Here is a 17,594-nt window from a genome sequence, read left to right on the forward strand (position 1 = left end):
ACGAAATACAAATAATAAAATTATCTTTGAGTAAATGTGTGTGTTTTTTTCTTCTTTTTTTTTCCTGGCATTTGTTCCTGAAGTATATTTGTTTTTAATAAGAGTTGTCAGGCCGGGCGCGGTGGCTCAAGCCTGTAATCCCAGCACTTTGGGAGGCCGAGATGGGTGGATCACGAGGTCAAGAGATCGAGACCATCCTGGTCAACATGGTGAAACCCCGTCTCTACTAAAAATACAAAAAATTAGCTGGGCATGGTGGCGTGTGCCTGTAATCCCAGCTACTCAGGAGGCTGAGGCAGGAGAATTGCCTGAACCCAGGAGGCGGAGGTTGCGGTGAGCCGAGATCGCGCCATTGCACTCCAGCCTGGGTAACATGAGTGAAACTCCGTCTCAAAAAAAAAAAAAAAAAAAAAAAATAAGAGTTGTCCAGATGGGCTCTGCCATGAGCCATTCTAGAATAATCTATTTCCATATTTCATTATCTTTAAATCTAATAGAAGTTCAATAAAAGGAAGAAAAGGATCATTTTCTTACATATTTGTATACACTAATCACAGATTTATTCAGCTACTACTTTGTGTGAATAAGCTAGATGCTGTGATGGATACAAAGACCAATAAGGCACAGCTTCTGCACTCAAAGTTTACAGTCCTGTGGGGGAAAGCAGAATAAAATATGTTCATAACAGAGGGAAAGAATGCTATAAGAGAGTGAAAAAAATAATTCCAACTCCGAAGCCTTTACAGAGGAGGTAGCATTTGTATTGGCCAGTAAAAGATATAAAGGGTTTCTACAGTTGAGGCTGGATTTTGGGGCTGGAAAGAATAATGTTCCAGACTGATAGAACCAAATGAACTTAAAGCCAAGGTAGGAAATAACTTGGTTTATTTTTGAGAATAAAAATAGTCCACTATGGCTGAAAAATTGGTGTGGGGAAAATGTAGCTTAGAATATTGACAATATTCTGAACCCTGACTGACAAAGAAAGCTGGACTTACAGATAGTGAAGGAGAACAAGATTTCAGTCACATTTTAGGAGTTAAACCTGATGGTAGTGTGTGGGTAAATTAGAAAACTGAGAGTCTGGTAACTTGGAGGCAAGTTAGGAATCCACTGAAAGAGTTTAGGGAAGAGGAAATCTGAAATAGGGAAGGACAAGCTGTGCCATTCAGAAATGGAAATGTGAGAGGATATGCTGGAATCAATATGACTGAATGGGGGTGGGGATGAAGAATGGGTCAGAGACAATTCACAAGATTTGGGTCTGGCTGACTAGGAGGATAGTGGCTCCATTCATTGTAACAGAGAACTCTAGGAAAATCCTGTTTTTTGTGCATCGTAAGTTTGAGGTTTCTGTAAGATGTAGCTGAGAATTTAAGAGCACAAGGCATAGAATTGGATATGTCACCATCCAAATCTATGAGTCGCCATCATAGAAGTGACATGTAAAACCAAGTGAATAAGTAGGCTTGCCTAGGAGCACAGAATAAGGGAGGGGTTTATATAGAATTATGATGAATGTCTACATTTAATTAGCAGGTGAAGGACATATAGCTATAGAAGGGAGAGTAAAAAGAGAAAGAGGATAAAGTAGTATCATAGAAGCCAGCAGAGGAGAGGACTTCAAGAAAAACAGGGTGGTCAATAGCACTGAATTATATACAAAACTTAATACCTTTCCCACCTAACTCCACACTACTACCTCTCATATGTACCATCTTTATGAATGAGGTTCCGTATTTATCCTTCCTTCTCATCCCAACATCCAATAAGTCACATTAACAGAATCTAACATTTCACCTCATTTCCTGTTCCCTGGACTATACTGTAACATTGTCCTTGCCTCCAATTTTATACACAATGCCTCTAGAGTGATTTATTTCTTTCAAAATAAACAAAAATGAATGTATATTTATTTTGAAATAGAATAATTAACTTTCATTTGAACCCTAAAGGCATATTTCAAATGATGTTAAAATAAATACTGAGATAAATGTTTAAAAACACATTGCTCTTTCCTTACCTTAAATTTTAAGGCAGGTGTTTGTGTCATAGATGATGCTTTCAATCCATGCAGCCGTTCTTCTATTTCCTTCAGCCTAAGAAGGGGTATGAAATTATATATACACACGTATTTACAATTTCATAAATATTAGATGCTTGCTAGTTTCCTAAAGTATAAAGATGCAGATGATGGCCCATTATCTCTCACCTTAATCCTGGTTGACAGTGTTTAATAAATGTTTCTGCCACAGTACAAAAAGTGTATAAACATTTATGAAACAATTAGTTAAAGTATCTCCAGTTGTCATGATAACTGCTGTTAATAGCTTTTTTGGTAGTAAAATGTGAGGCATATACAAGCACATACACACTTTAAAAAAAATTATACCAGATGGTTAATACCATATATACTGTTCTCTCTCTCTTTTCTATACTTAATAGTTTAGAGATCTTTTCATTTCATTGCCTCCTGACCTACTCCAATATTTTTTAACAACTATGACTGTCCAAAATGCAGGTGAACCATAGTTTAACCCTTCTCTGTTGATGAACATCATTTTCCATTACAATGTCTCCTAGCTACTTAACTATGTAAACTATTTAGTAGTAAACTATAGAATTAAGTTTTTTTTTTTTTTTTTAAAAGCTATAGTTGGCCAGGTACAGTGGCTCATGTCTGGAATCCCAGCACTTTGGGGGGCTGAGGTGGGCAGATAACTTAAGGTCAGGAGATTGAGACCAGCCTGGCAACATGGTGAAACACCATCTCTACTAAAAGTACAAACATTAGCCAGGTGTGGTGGCACGTGCCAGTTAGCCCAGCTACTGGGGAGGTGGGAGAAAGGAAAATTACTTGAACCCAGAAGGCAGAAGTTGTAGTGCGCCGAGATTGTGCGACTGCACTCCAGCCTGGGCAATGGAGCAAGACTCCACCTCCCAAAAAAAAAAAAAAAAAAGAATCTGTTATTTTCCATGCTATTTGCTTGCTTACTTATTTTTATTTTTTTATGTTTTACTGGATTTATACATCTAAGATGATGCTCTGAGGCTTGCCAAACATAATACATTATTTCAAAACTATCAATTATTTTGACAGTATAATATTTATGTATGTAGCCTATAGTACTTAATAAGATTCTAAATAAAATCCTTAGTTAACATCTATAAGACAAAAACAAAACAAATAAAAATTTTAGTCAATTAGCACATTTGTTTTAACATGATACTAAATTATCAAAATGAGTGATTTTTCATTGCCATCTTAGAATTAACTGGATAAAAAGAACACAGACAGTAAGGCATGTAACTAGAGATGAAGGTAGAAATGTAGCAAAGAATTAAAAGATAGTATCGGGAAGGCCATAAATGATTAAATAATTATAATATCTATAATTACATAACACATACAATTATGTTTATATATACAACATATGTAAAAAATGTATTTGCCAGAAAAAGCACTTAAAAATTATTTTCAGAATAACAACGAAGTTAGAAACCCACCTCAAAAGGTCAGTAAAACTACAAACATTTATAAACTGGTAAACATTTTCAGTAAGGATTCTATGCAGTGACTAAGCTTGGAATAAGTATTAAATTTAACTCCTAACAAATTGTGAAGAAAAGATGAAAGGAATACAAGGAGAATAACAAAACAATTTATTTTATGCTGTAGGAAAATGCATCTTATTACTATGAAAATTAAGTCTCTAGTTTGATTAGGCAAGCTATGTAGTAATCTTTATATCCTGAACCATGCATTGTTTCTTTATCATGCAATTTTTAGTTTTCTCCCAAAAGGTCCAATAATTCCACTAAGAAATTTAAAAGATTTTTCATAAGATTAGGATATTTTACCGTCGTTTTGTTATATAGAGTTCATCAAGAAGATGTCGTTCTTCATAGCTTATCCATCGTTCATCAGGCAACTCTTCTTCCTTTTGCAGCAACTGTTCATAGAGTCGAACTGGATTCCAGCCAGTCATTATGTCATAAGTAATTACACATCCCAAGGAATGTGACACTATTGAGACTTTACCCCCTTTTTCTTCAAAGTCTGGATTCCGAGAACAGAAAAGGGAATATAATCGATTCAGCTCTTGCTGAAGGCCTTTAACTAGCTGTTTGAAACAAGAAAACATTATCATATTAGATTGTCACTGACTTATTTTAAACTCAAATATATTAAGGTAGAAAAACATGCATTACTGACTGAATATACCTAGGTTATTAACTTAGATCTTTCAAAATCTTGCAGGAATAAAGTAAGGTATACATAATATTATAATCCATATCATCACTAAGAATATAGGCAGATAGGCTGAGGCATGTGGATCATGAGGTCAAGATATCAGGACCATCCTGGCCAACGTGGTGAAACCCCATCTCTACTAAAAATACACAAATTAGCTGAGTGTGGTGGCGGATGTCTGTAGTCCCAACTACTCGGGAGGTTGAGGCAGGAGAATCACTTAAACCTGGGAGCCGGAGGTTGCAGTGAGCCGAGATTTCGCCACTGTACTCCATTCTGACGACAAAGAAAGAGTTTATCTCACCAAAAAAAAAAAAAAAAAAGAATATAGGCAGATATTACCTACATAGATCCTTTTGTAGTCCTTAAATCAACTGTGTAAGCCAGCAGTTCCACAGATTAAAAAAAAAAAAAAAAAAAAAAAAAAACACCAAAGTTCTATGCAGATACCAGTAAGATTTTCAAAAACCCCTGCAAATTTCTTCATTTTAACTTCCATGTGCAATTCTAAATTTTTGTACCTTGTAGTTTTTAGTCAGTAAATTTTAGAAATGACTATATGGTTTTATGATAACAGGTATACTAACCTATTATAAATTATTGTGCATTTAGATAGAGGTAATAAAAGGCCACTGTATGATTGAAGAATAAACTAAAGTTGATCTACTGGATAGTTCCAATTTCCGCTAAGTTGAAAATGCAGACATGAAAGTAAAAAGTTGTTTTCTATGTCTGGAAAGCAGGGCTATTTTAAGTTTAGAGGTTAATAACATAGGGAGTATTTTCGTAACATTTCTTTTTAAAACTGCCTTCTTTGCAATTAAGCTTTAATAAGTACTACTGAAATACTCCATAAAGTCAGAAGAATAAGGTTCTTTTGTTACTAAAACCCATCCTGGGACCTGACCTGAGTGTTAAGGCAGTCTTCTCTTCTTCCTACCATTGCTTACTTCTATTCAATTATGAATTTCCTGCTGGATGTTCAATTTCTCATTTCAGAACTTCTTAATATGCCAGCTGCTACTCTGACATACAAATATTGGTTGTTTGTTGCTTCTGTTTTCAACCTTGTTACTATGTCTTGAGAAAACTAGACACTATCAGCTTTTATTGAACATTCTTTATCCGATGACACAACCTGAAAATCATTCTTTATGTACTTTATGATTGGCAGGGTTAGCAGTGACATGAATAAAGGAATGATGGTCTCTCTGTTAACATCTCGGAGCTCCGTATTACTATACTGAGGTCTAGTTAAAGCTCTGAAACTATCATGTCTGATGAGATACATTCAGCTGATGAAGAAAGAAAAGGATAAGGCAAGCATGCAACATGTGGAAGGATGATAAGCTGCCTTTTCTGTAGGAAGTAATGCAAACGTTTATTTTAATTAGACTTTTTTTTTTTCCTCAGGAAGAAGGACAGAATTCTGTGCTTTAGTGCAATGGTTCTCCAGTCTGCAGCATGCATCAGAATAACCCGGAAGGCTTGTTAAATACAGATTTCTAGGGACCACCCCAGACTTTTTGATCCAGAAGTACTGAGATGTGGCCTGGGAATTTGCATTTCATTATGCTCCCAGATGATGCTGATGCTACTGGCCTGAGGATCACACTTTAGAAACTAGTGATTTAATGGCAATGCATATAAACACCTTTTAAGACATGGGTTGTAAGTAAAACTCCAGTTAATATAGGTTAAAAAATATGCAGCATGGAATAGAATACTACATGGCTCTGTTTGAAGGGAACTATAATACTATGCTTTGGATTTGGCTTTGATAAGAATATCAAGCAATCTTTAAAATTTCATAATTTTCTGGATTTGCAATCTACATAAAGTAGGTACAGAGAAAGCTAATGCTTAGATAAAATAATTTCCTTTAAAAGCAACAGTTCAGCTGGGTGCTGTGGCTCACGCCTGTAATCCCAGCACTTTCGGAGGTGGAGGCAGGCGGATCACAAGATGAGGCATTTGAGACCAACCTGGCCAACATGGCGAAACCCCAACCCTACTAAAAATACAAAATATTAGTTGGGCATTGTGGCTCGTGCCTGTAATCCCAGCTACTCAGAAAGATGAGGCAGGAAAATCGCTTCAACCCGGGAGGTGGAGGTTGCAGTGAGCCGAGACTGCGCCACCGCACTCCAGCCTGGATGACAGAGCGAGATGCCGTCTCAAAAATAAATAAATAAATTAAAAAAAATAAATACATAAAAATAAAAAAGCTGGCCGGGCGCGGTGGCTCAAGCCTATAATCCCAGCACTTTGGGAGGCCAAGGCGGGTGGATCACGAGGTCAAGAGATCGAGACTACCCTGGTCAACATGGTGAAACCCCGTCTCTACTAAAAATACAAAACATTAGCTGGGCATGGTGGTGCGTGCCTGTAATCCCAGCTACTCAGGAGGCTGAGGCAGGAGAATTGCCTGAACCCAGGAGGCAGAGGTTGCGGTGAGCCGAGATCACGCCATTGCACTCCAGCCTGGGTAACATGAGTGAAACTCCGTCTCAAAAAATAAATAAATAAATAAAAAATAAAAATAAATAAATAAATAAATAAATAAAAATAAAAAAGCAACGGTTCTTAATAGTTTTTATTTTTCAAGACCTTAATTTTAAGACTTGTACCATATAAATCTCAAAGCACTAAAAGATAAACACTTTAGTACTTTGACCAAAAGTACCCAATCTTTTTGTTTTTATAAAATACCAGCCCACTCCCATATTAAAGTTTTTTTTAAAAAAGAAAATCACACTACCAGCTTTTAACCTATTTCACATTCAAATTTTTAAAGCATCTCTCACTACACTAAATACTTCATTAGTTTGGCAATCATATATGGATAAAAAAGACAAGAGCAAATTATCTAAGGCAGAGAAAGTCTATTTGATATTAAAATATTTCACTATGGAATGAGGCATAGCATAGACAGTTTCTGAAGAGCTGATGATGTTATCTGTTTTAATAATTGTACACTTGATTAGAAATGGCCTTTGTATTTCCTTATTGGAGCATATCTGGATTTGGTAGCATTTTCTTTTTCTACTGCTTATGCATATATATGGGGCATCTGTGGTCAGATATTATGGTTCTGAAAGCCAACTTTTTAAATAGCTTTGTACTACCTCTAAATGCTTCTATATCTCATCCACTCATCAGTCAAAGGATAAATTCACATTGACGTTGCATCCAACAAGTTTACTCTAATTGGAGATTTTTTTTCCCCTTTTTCTTCTCCTTTCAGATCCAATTATATTCTCCCAATTAGGATCCCTTTGTGACCAAATGTATTCATTTGGGACATCTCAGCCAAGATTAACAATACACCCTGTGATGTTAATTTTATTATTTATTAGGTCCACAATATGATCTAATCAAGTCAGCAAATGTTTTACACAGTAAACACTGGATAGCTTTTCAAAAGTTTAAAATAATTTCTAATTCCCATAACCACTGCTCAAGAGCTAACATTTAGAAAGGAAATGAACGTAAGGAGGAAAAACCCGGCAGTTTCAAGAGTGAGTCCAAACACACAAAATATGGCTGAGGAATGGTTAGTCCTTTGTTCTTTCTGCTTCAAGAAATTGTAATGAGAAAATGTAATTTAGAGAGTTTTAGTCATATATATTAATTAAATAATTCAAATAATGTCAAGATATGGCTAGGACAATTCTCTTTATAATTCTTTATTTCTAGAAGCTATTGAAAAGAGAATTCAGATTTATACAAGATCGCTGGATTTCTTGTGTTACTTTAAGGTTGAAGAAAGGGCCAAAGGCTCTCTGATGATCTCTTGATAGTCTAAGATTAATTTTTTGGTTGATTTTTTAAACTAGTCCTCAGAAAGTCATCTGAGAAGTACTGATTGATACACACATTTTTCCCCTATCATGACTTTTCAGAAATTATTAGGAAAATCATTAATTAGGGTTCTCCCATGAGCATGTCTGAGAGTTAAAAGGGACCTCAGCAATGATGTAATTTAAACTGCTGTGAAGGTAGGAGTCCCTTCAGCAGCATCCCTGAGAAGTGGTTACTCAGCCTCTACCTTAGTGCGTATCTCCATTTTAAAGTGTCCACTTCTGTCTTTAGAGACAGCTGTGTTACTACAAAGTTCATTACAATAAATAAACATGTTCCTTTCCATATTTTCTATCCACTGATCTTTACTTTTTAACGGAATAACACATTAAAAAAATTATGGTCCTCGCAATTCATAAATACAAATATACACAGAATCAATCATAACTTGAATGTCTAAGTACCACAAGTTGTACTGGAAACTTTATAAACATTCCATCTTTAATCCTCATGACAAATTTTATCAGTACCTATTTTATCCCATTTTATAAGTGAGGAAGCTAACAAAGTGAGAAATTTGATCTAAGGTCACATAATTGGTTAAATGACAGTTTTTTTTTTTTTTTTTTTTTGAGGTGGAGTCTTGCTCTATCACACAAGCCAGAGTGCGGTGACATGACCTTGGCTCACTGCAACCTTGCCTCCTCCCAGGTTCAAGTGATTCTTGTGCCTCGGCCTCCCAAGTAGCTAGGATTACAGGTGTACGCGTACGCCACCATGTCTAGCTAAGTTTAGTATTTTTAGAGACAAGGTTTCGCCATGTTGGTCAGGCTAGTCTCAAATTCCTCACCTCAAGTGATCTGCCGGCCTCATCCTCTCAAAGTGCTGAGATTACAGAGAAGTGGCAGATTTTGAATCTGCATCTATTTGACTATAAAGGCTCAGAGAAGAAGCCTGGGGGTGGGGGGAAAGGCTCTTTCAAATGCCCCTCAAATAAATCAAACAAGGTTCATTCACCAGGCATGTGACTTACTCTTAATCATTCCTTCCCTAAGGAAACATATACTTTTAAATAATTTATTCTAGACTATTACCCAACACCAATCTCATGTTAATAGATTTTAATTTGCAGAATCAACTTTTCTTTTTTAAAAATAGCAATAGGTCAGGCGTGGTGGCTCATGCCTGTAATCCCAGCACTCTGGAAGGCCAAGGTGGGAGGATCACTTGAAGTCAGGAGTTCAAGACCAGCCTGGGCAACATGGTGAAACCCCATCTCTACTAAAAATACAAAAATTGGCCAAATGTGTTGGCCTGTGCCCATAGTCCCAGCTACTGAGGAGGCTGAGACACAAGAATCACTTAAACCCAGGAGATGGAGGCTGCAGTAAGCTGAAATTGTACCACTACACTCCAGCCTCAGTGACAGAGAGAGACGCTGTCTCAAAAAAAAAAAATAAATAAATAAATAAAAAATAAAAATAAAATAAAGGAATAATGTTTGCCCACCTCTTACTTAGGAAGCACCCCTTTTGTTCTTCACAATCCCTTAAGCAGTGTTCTCCCAGAATTCCGGGGATGGTATCAAGTAGGGAAAATGTTAAAAATACAAAATCACAGGCTCCTTCTCAGAACCACTGAATGAGAATCTCTGTGAGATCTGGGAAACTATTCTTTTTCTTAACTTTTTGTTTTTTTTTGAGATGGGGTCTCACACTGTCACCTAGGCTGGAGTGCAAGGACAAGACCTCAGTTAACTGTAACCTGTGTCTCCTGGGTTCAAGAGATTCTCCTGCCTTGGCCTCCCGAGTAGCTGGGACTACAGGTGCCTGCCACCATGCATGGTTAATTTTTCTATTTTTAGTAGAGATGGGGTTTTGCCATGTTGGCCAGGCTGGTCTCTAACTCCCAGCCTCAAGTAATCTGCCTGCCTCAGTCTCCCAAAGTGCTAGGATTACCAGCATGAGCCACCATGCCTGGTGTCTTTTTATTTGAAAATAATTTCAAATGTATAAAATGTTGCAAAATAAAAATAGCACAAAGATCACTCATACAACCTTTACCCAGGTTTACCTATTGTTAGCATTTTATCCCATTTGCTTTATCGCTTGTTCTGTTTCTGTAATAAACACACACACATAGACCCTCACCTTTTTTGGGAACCATTTAAGGATATATTATATATGTCAGGGTCTTTTTACCCACCAAATTCTTTATTGTATATTTTCTAAAACTAAGAATATTCTCTTCTATAATCACAGTAATCAACTTTATAAATTTATTTTGATATAGTATTTCATCTAATCTACCATCCACATTCCAATTCTGCCGGTGTATCTAATAAAATCTTTTACTGCAGTTTCCCCAGTCCAGTACAGGATACAGTCTAAGATGAGACACTGTATTTAGTTACATTTCTCTTTAGCATCCTTTAATCAGGAACATTTTCTGCAGCCACGCTGCCTTTATGATACTGATTTTTGTTTTATTGTTTTGAGATGGGGGTCTCACTCTGTCACCCAGGTTGGAGTACAGCGGCATGAGAACAGCTCATTGCAGCCCCGACCTCCCAGGCTCAAGCAATCCTCCCTGGCCTCAGCATTCTGAGTAGCTGGGACTACAGGCATAAACCACCATAGTTGGCTAATTTTTTAAAAAATTATTTTTGGTACAGACAGGGTCTGGCTATGTTGCCCAGGCTCGTCTAGAACTCCAGGGCTCAAGTGATCCTCTTACCATGGCCTCTCAAAGTGCTGGGATTATTACAGGCATGAGCCACTGCACCCATCCGGATAATATTTTTAAAGAATACAGTCTCATCCCTACTTTGTATTACAACATACTTGTTTTGTGTTTGTCTGATGTTTCATCATTATCAGTATACTGTATAAGTGATGTTGTGTCCACCTCTGTGTGTGTCATATCTGGAGGTACATAATGTCTATCTGTTCCTCAGGAATACCCAGTTTAGGTATTGCTTGATTTCTCCAGCATATAATTATTGTCACTCTTTCTCAAATGAATAATGTTTATTTTTTTATGACCAGGTAAAAGCAGGATATAGTTTATGACCATGTAAATATCCTGATCCTCATCAAAATACTGCCTTCAATTTAGTATCCATCAATGATATGTGTCCAATCTTCTCTTACCTAATCCTATTATAACAGCTGCAAAATGGCTTTCCAACTCCAGGACTCCCTCCATCAGGCCTTTGGCATTCTACTGTAAGCAAGGATCCTCCTTTCTCCCCATTTATTTGTTTATTTATAGTCAATATGAACTTGTAATAATTTTTTAAATGATTTATAATTCCTTATTACATTATCCTTAATATAATTCCATATTAAAAGTACTAATAATTCCTTAAATAAGTAACAATAATTAAATATTTTGGTGCTCAAACTGTTCCAGATTTGGCTAGTGAGAGCTGCTTCTTTAATTTGGCCCTGTGTTCTTGTGACCTGCCCCATGATTCTCTTGAGCATCTTCCTACCTTCTGTCATAAGTTGTCCTAGCCCCAGAATCAGCCATTTTCCTGAGCAACCCTGGTTTTCCTTAGCATGAAATAATAGCACTAGAAGAAACGATCTGGATGCTAGGTATGCTCAACTAGGGTGTCTGCTTCTTGGCCACTTCAGTGAACAAATTTAGGAAATATACATATGAACAGGCATACCTTGTTCTATTGTACTTTGCAGACACTGCATTTTTTTTCTTTTCTTTACAAATTGAAGGTTTGTGGCAACCGTGTGTTGAGTAAGTCTACTGGTGCCATTTTTCCAAAGTGCTCATTTCATGTCTATGTGTATTTTACAGCAATAAACTCTTTTAAAATTAAGGTACATATATTTGTTTATATACAATGCTGTTGCACACTTAACAGACTATAGTATAGTGTGACCATAATTTTATATGCAGTGAGAAACCAAAAAATTTGCATGACTTGCTTTATTATGACATTCACTTTATTGTAGTGGTCTGAACTCTGAGGTATGCCTGTATACATACATATTCACCTATATATTTAAGTAATACCTACAACACACCTGCATAATTTAGAAATTGCTGAATTTACAATGATACCCTCAAATTCCAGTACCCACCACCCCCACCCGGGTTTTATTTTTCCTGTTATTTTTAATGAGTATGAAATGATTCTAATTGGGGATGGGATATCTGAAAATCTCTGCTAAAGTGTGCTGATGAATCTCAGTCACAAGTCCTCAGTGCTCTCCGATGAAATTCATCTGGATCAAAAGACAAACTAATTCAAAGAACTGGGTGTTCCCTTTCTGTCCCATTTATCACAGCCATTGGTTCCCTCTTCCTACTGAATATCTATTTTATTCAGTTACCTTATGAGGATAGTTATCTTTCCACATATAAGAACATTACAGAAAGTGACCATTTGCTCAGTCATCATTAGCCAATGGCCAGAGCTTTGAGCCCTCTTAGGGTTGCCACCCACCATATATATGCACGTATGCGTATGTGCATGTGTATGGTAACATGCTCTCTGCTATCCTCCTCCCTCCACTCTCACTAGTTTCATTTTAAATATTATAGTCTGTGCTATACAACTCCAGAAGGAAATCATAAACACGATTTTACAAGTACATATGATTTTACCTGCAAAACACTTTACAATTATAATTCATTATTTTCTCTATGTTCTACTCTTATACATACTAAGATCCCCTGCAAAAATCTGGTTCCCCTTCCTCTGTTTATAGTTAATATTGGAACCATCTATCATTGCCTAAGCGAGAAATTGTGAGCATCATCTGTCTCTTCCCTTCCAGTATCACTCTTAACAAATCATTTCAAGACCTCTTAATTCTATCATATTTTGAATCCATCTCTTCTCTTTATTCCTATTGACACTATTTTGGGTTAGAACCTTGTTATTACTTGCTTGAATTTCTAAAGATAGAATTGGGGTATGGGATATAACTGTTTTTTCCTTTCTCCATCCTCAAGAACATAAAAATATTGGGGAGAAATTAGATACAAACAACAGCATCTGTTACTTCCTTTGCCAAATCTATGTCTCTTTACTAGCTTATAGAAATGAAAGTGTGTCAAAATGTGCTCAGAAAATATTTGGCAAATTAAATGTATAAATTAATACATATAAAACAATAAACCTGTTAACTCTGAAATACTTTACATGTCTATTATAAAGATAGTTATAGGTTATGGAATCTTAAGAAATCTATGATCTTTATACAGTAAACATATACATTAAATCCTACCGTCAGGCTCCATTCCAGACTTAGTTTTTCAAAGCTTAGTTAGGAATATTTTTAGATTAAAAAATTTGATAAAAGAAAGCAAGCTCCCGACCAAAACATCAAACCCTTCTTTCTCTTATGAAAGCAGAGGTATCTATAGGCAGCAACACATCTGTTTAAGCATTGGAGAATTTTACTGAGAATTCAGAAACTAAAATGATTTGATATTATAATACCTGTAATAACAGCAATTCTTGACTGCCAAGGGCCACATGTTAATGTAAGTATTACCTCAATTAATCTTTACAAGAACACTATAAAGTAGCTACTTGTTAGAATATCCACTTCACAGATAGAGAGGCCACATAAAAATTAAGTGTTACAGTGGGACTGGAATCAGATAGTCTATCTGTAGAGCTCACATAAAATTTGCAAAACATAATTTCTGCTGCATGGTTTTTAGAACAAAAATTGGGGCCATATATGATTATGAAGAAGTATGGAAATGTAATTTATCTTAAGTACTATAACAATAAACCTAAAGACTTCTTTCAGAGGGAAAAAAAGAATAATTGCAAACATTTTCATGGATTTTTTCTTCCTTAGACACCACATTTCATGAAGGTGGACCTATGTACTGTAATATTTTAAACTTTCTTGAAGGCAGAGACTCCTCCTCCTTGTATAATATCTTATATATACTAAGTTCTCAATAAACAAATTTTCAATAAACATGTAGACAATACTCTTACTTCAAAACATCTTCAACCAGCTGATTCAGTATACATATATATTATCAAATCTTACCTGGATTCTTGATAAATAATTGTTACCAAAGCAACCAATCTTACTTTCAAACACTTGAACTGATTTTCCCTGTCTCCCTGCTAATGAGGGGTAACAGTTTACAGTAAAGTGGCCCCCTGTTAGCCGGTGTTTGGTATAGAGTAGAGACTCACTAAATATTTACTGATTTAAGGCCCAGCAAAGTCAAAATAATCGGCCAATAAATAACAGACAGACTGGCTATATCGTGAACACAGAGGAGGGGAGTGGTAAACTCTGTGTAAGCTCTGTAGCTATATTGCTTGGGTTCAAATCCTGGCTTTGCCACTTATTAAGTGAGACACAATGAGCAAGCCTCCAAGTCTCTCTTGGCATCAGCTTCCTCATCCTTCAAATGAGGATACTAATCATACCTACTTCACAGGGCTTTTTAAAATAAGAATTAAACAAGTTAACACATGTTAGGCAATTAGCAAATGTTAGTTATTCCTACTAAACAGGATTCCTTTCCTTCTTATCAATAAAGTGACAAAATGCATTTGATGGAGATTCTCTCATCTTCTTGAATAAACCTTCACCTCTCACCCTTAGTGTTACTCTTGGGAGGCATCAGCAAAAATACCATTTGAAAACTGTCCGATTCCATTACAGAAGCGAGGCAATAAAAGTCCATCACATGCAAAAAATTTAAAGGACATTTTATGTATAAAACTCTTTTGTGAAGACAATCAAAGATATAATTAATCAGATTTATGAAATCTGTTATTTCTCAGAGAGCCATTTTCTGACCAGTCCCCGACCCCTGAGACTATCTTTTATTAAGGGTCCCAATGTCTCGTTTGAAGACTATCAAATTTATTATTAAAAATAGGCTAATTTACAGATTAATAAATTCCTGTAATTTCTCATTTGCTTTCAAAAAATCATAAAACATTAAAATTCAGGACATTTTGTAAGCTATTACTAAAAAATACCCAACAGCAAGATAATCATGATACTTACTTCATCTCTATAAAGTGGACTAGTATAATACATTATGTCCATTGCACTGCTGTTCAACATATCCCTTAAACCTCGTACTTTGTCAGGAGTAATGGAATCAACAGTGTCTACAGAAATAAACAAACAAAAAACAAGACAAATAAGCTTATAGAAGGTCTCTGTTATAGGAAAAAAATAACAAAGAAAATTATGCTGTCTGAAATATAACTATTTAAGTTAACATTTAAATATTCAAGACCAGCTTTGGCTCTAATGGACCTTCCCTTCCTGTAAAATACTGCAGGAAAAAAACCATAAAAGACAAAATAGGACATGAAAAGAAACATTGAAGGATGAAAGTCATCATCAAATCTATAAAGCCTCACCCTTTTTTCTATGTACTGGCTTTTGCATGAAGTTCAGGGGTACCCAGAGCAAAACCAGGCCATGTATTTTAGAACAAGTGTCAAAACACAATCCCAAGTCTTTTCGTGCCTCCTTTTCTGTTTCCTTTCTCTCTCAATCTCTCTCTCTCTCTTTTTTTTTTTTTTTTTTTGCAATGGAATTTTATTCTGTTCCCCAGGCTGGAGGGTAGTGGTGTGATCTCAGCTTATTGGCTCATGCAATTCTCCTGCATCAGCCTCCCGAGTAACTGGGATTACAGGTGTGCAACACAATGCCCAGCTAATTTTTATATTTTTAGTAGAGAGCGGGGGTTTCACCATCTTGGCTAGGCTGGTCTCTAACTCCTGACCTCAAGTGATCTGCCCGCCTAGGCCTCCCAAAGTGCTGGGATTACAGGTGTGAGCCACGTGCCCAGCCTCTCTCTTTTTTTGATCTATGCACCTTCAGATTGGCGATACCCATGTAGACTGCCTAGAGCCACTGGTGGCAACCAGCAACACAGTAAAACAAAGTTATCTTACACTTGGCACTATCTTTAGTGAGCAATCTATTGGTAAGATCGGTCAGGTCACAAACATGCACAAAGGCAAATAAATCAGCAATGGGTCTCTTCAGTAAACAAGATAAAGGTGGTGTAATTTACTCTACTGAAAAAAACCCTGCTACATAAACTGCATTTCAAACCAGTACAGCCTTCCATGAGTTATGCCTAATCAATGGAAATTCTACCTTGCGAAGATTATTCTATTAGACACCTAATAAAATTATTAGAGATACAGAAAATTTTCTATTTATTATAGAAATGCAAAGCACTATTCCTGGAATATTGTGATTTGAAAGCAAAAGGTGAGCAGAAGGCTTATGATTTTAGTCAAACACACTTTTATTCTTTTTCACTGCATTGGCTTAGGTTATTTTACTTATTTCTCCGCTTTAATACAATGTAATAATAACTGGAAGGGAAAGACAAGCAAAGGTTACATTTTTTTTTTTTTTTCAAAGAAGTAAAGGGAAATACTGTTGCTGTTCGTGGGTGTACAACATATTTACAGACTGTACCTATTTTTAAATTGTAAAAGTGGAAGGTATGACTACCACACTGATGTAAAAATACTTCAAATATCATTTTAATGCATTTCCAAAAAAAGTTTTTACTGTGTAATACAGACACATATAAATGGAGGTTTTTATTTCTGTATGGGCAGGTTAAAAAATAATACATAAACACATGTTCATACCATCTGGTTTAAGAATACTGCTAGTATCTTAGAAACCCACAAATGGGACCTAATCAAACTCCACAGCTTCTGCACAGCAAAAGAAACACTCATTAGAGCAAATTGGCAACCAAGAGAATGGGAAAAAATTTTTGCAGTTTACCCATCTGACAAAGGGCTGATATCCAGAATTTACAAAGAACTAAAACAGATTTACAAAAAAAAAAACCTAACAAGCCCATTCAAAAGTGGGCAAAGGATATGAACAGACACTTTACAAAAGAAGACATATATGAGGCCAACAAACATATGAAAAAATGCTCATCATCACTGGTCATCAGAGAAATGCAAATCAAAACTACATTGGGATACCATCTCACGCCAGTTAGAATGGCAATCATTAAAAAATCTGGAGACAACAGATGCTGGCGAGGATGTGGAGAAATAGGAACACTTTTGCACTGTTGGTGGGAGTGTAAATTAGTTCAACCATTGTGGAAGACGGTGTGGCGATTCCTCAAGGACCTAGAAATAGAAATTCCATTTGACCCAGCAATCCCATTACTGGGTATATATCCAAAGGATTACAAATCGTTCTACTATAAGGACACGTGCACATGAATGTTCACTGCAGCACAGTTTACAATAGCAAAGACCTGGAACCAACCCAAATGCCCATCGATGATAGGTTGGACAGGGAAAATGTGGCACATATACACCATGGAATATTATGCAGCCATCAAAAACGATGAGTTTGAGTCCTTTGTAGGGACATGGATGAACCTGGAAACCATCATTCTCAGCAAACTGACACAAGAACAGAAGATCAAACAGCGCATGTTCTCACTCATAGGTGGGTGTTGAATAATGAGAACACATGGACACAGGGAGGGGAGCACTACACACTGG

General features: G+C 36.2%; 1 protein-coding gene across 7 annotated transcripts in view; it reads right to left on the minus strand.

Annotated features, from left to right (window-relative positions):
• The window catches only part of DDHD1 (DDHD domain containing 1), a 110,765-nt gene that overhangs the window by 15,102 nt on the left and 78,069 nt on the right, over positions 1-17,594 (minus strand). For all 7 annotated transcript variants that reach the window (XM_032251094.1, XM_032251096.1, XM_032251095.1 and 4 more), the window contains 3 exons: positions 15,085-15,191; positions 3,862-4,124; positions 2,024-2,099 (listed from right to left, as the gene is read on the minus strand). In XM_032251094.1, coding sequence (XP_032106985.1) covers positions 2,024-2,099; positions 3,862-4,124; positions 15,085-15,191 — 446 coding nt within the window. The remainder of the gene's footprint in view (positions 1-2,023; positions 2,100-3,861; positions 4,125-15,084; positions 15,192-17,594) is intronic.

This window comes from Sapajus apella, unplaced genomic scaffold (genome assembly GCF_009761245.1).
Source record: "Sapajus apella isolate SASKATOON/1434 unplaced genomic scaffold, GSC_monkey_1.0 scaffold74, whole genome shotgun sequence".
NCBI lineage: Eukaryota > Metazoa > Chordata > Mammalia > Primates > Cebidae > Sapajus > Sapajus apella.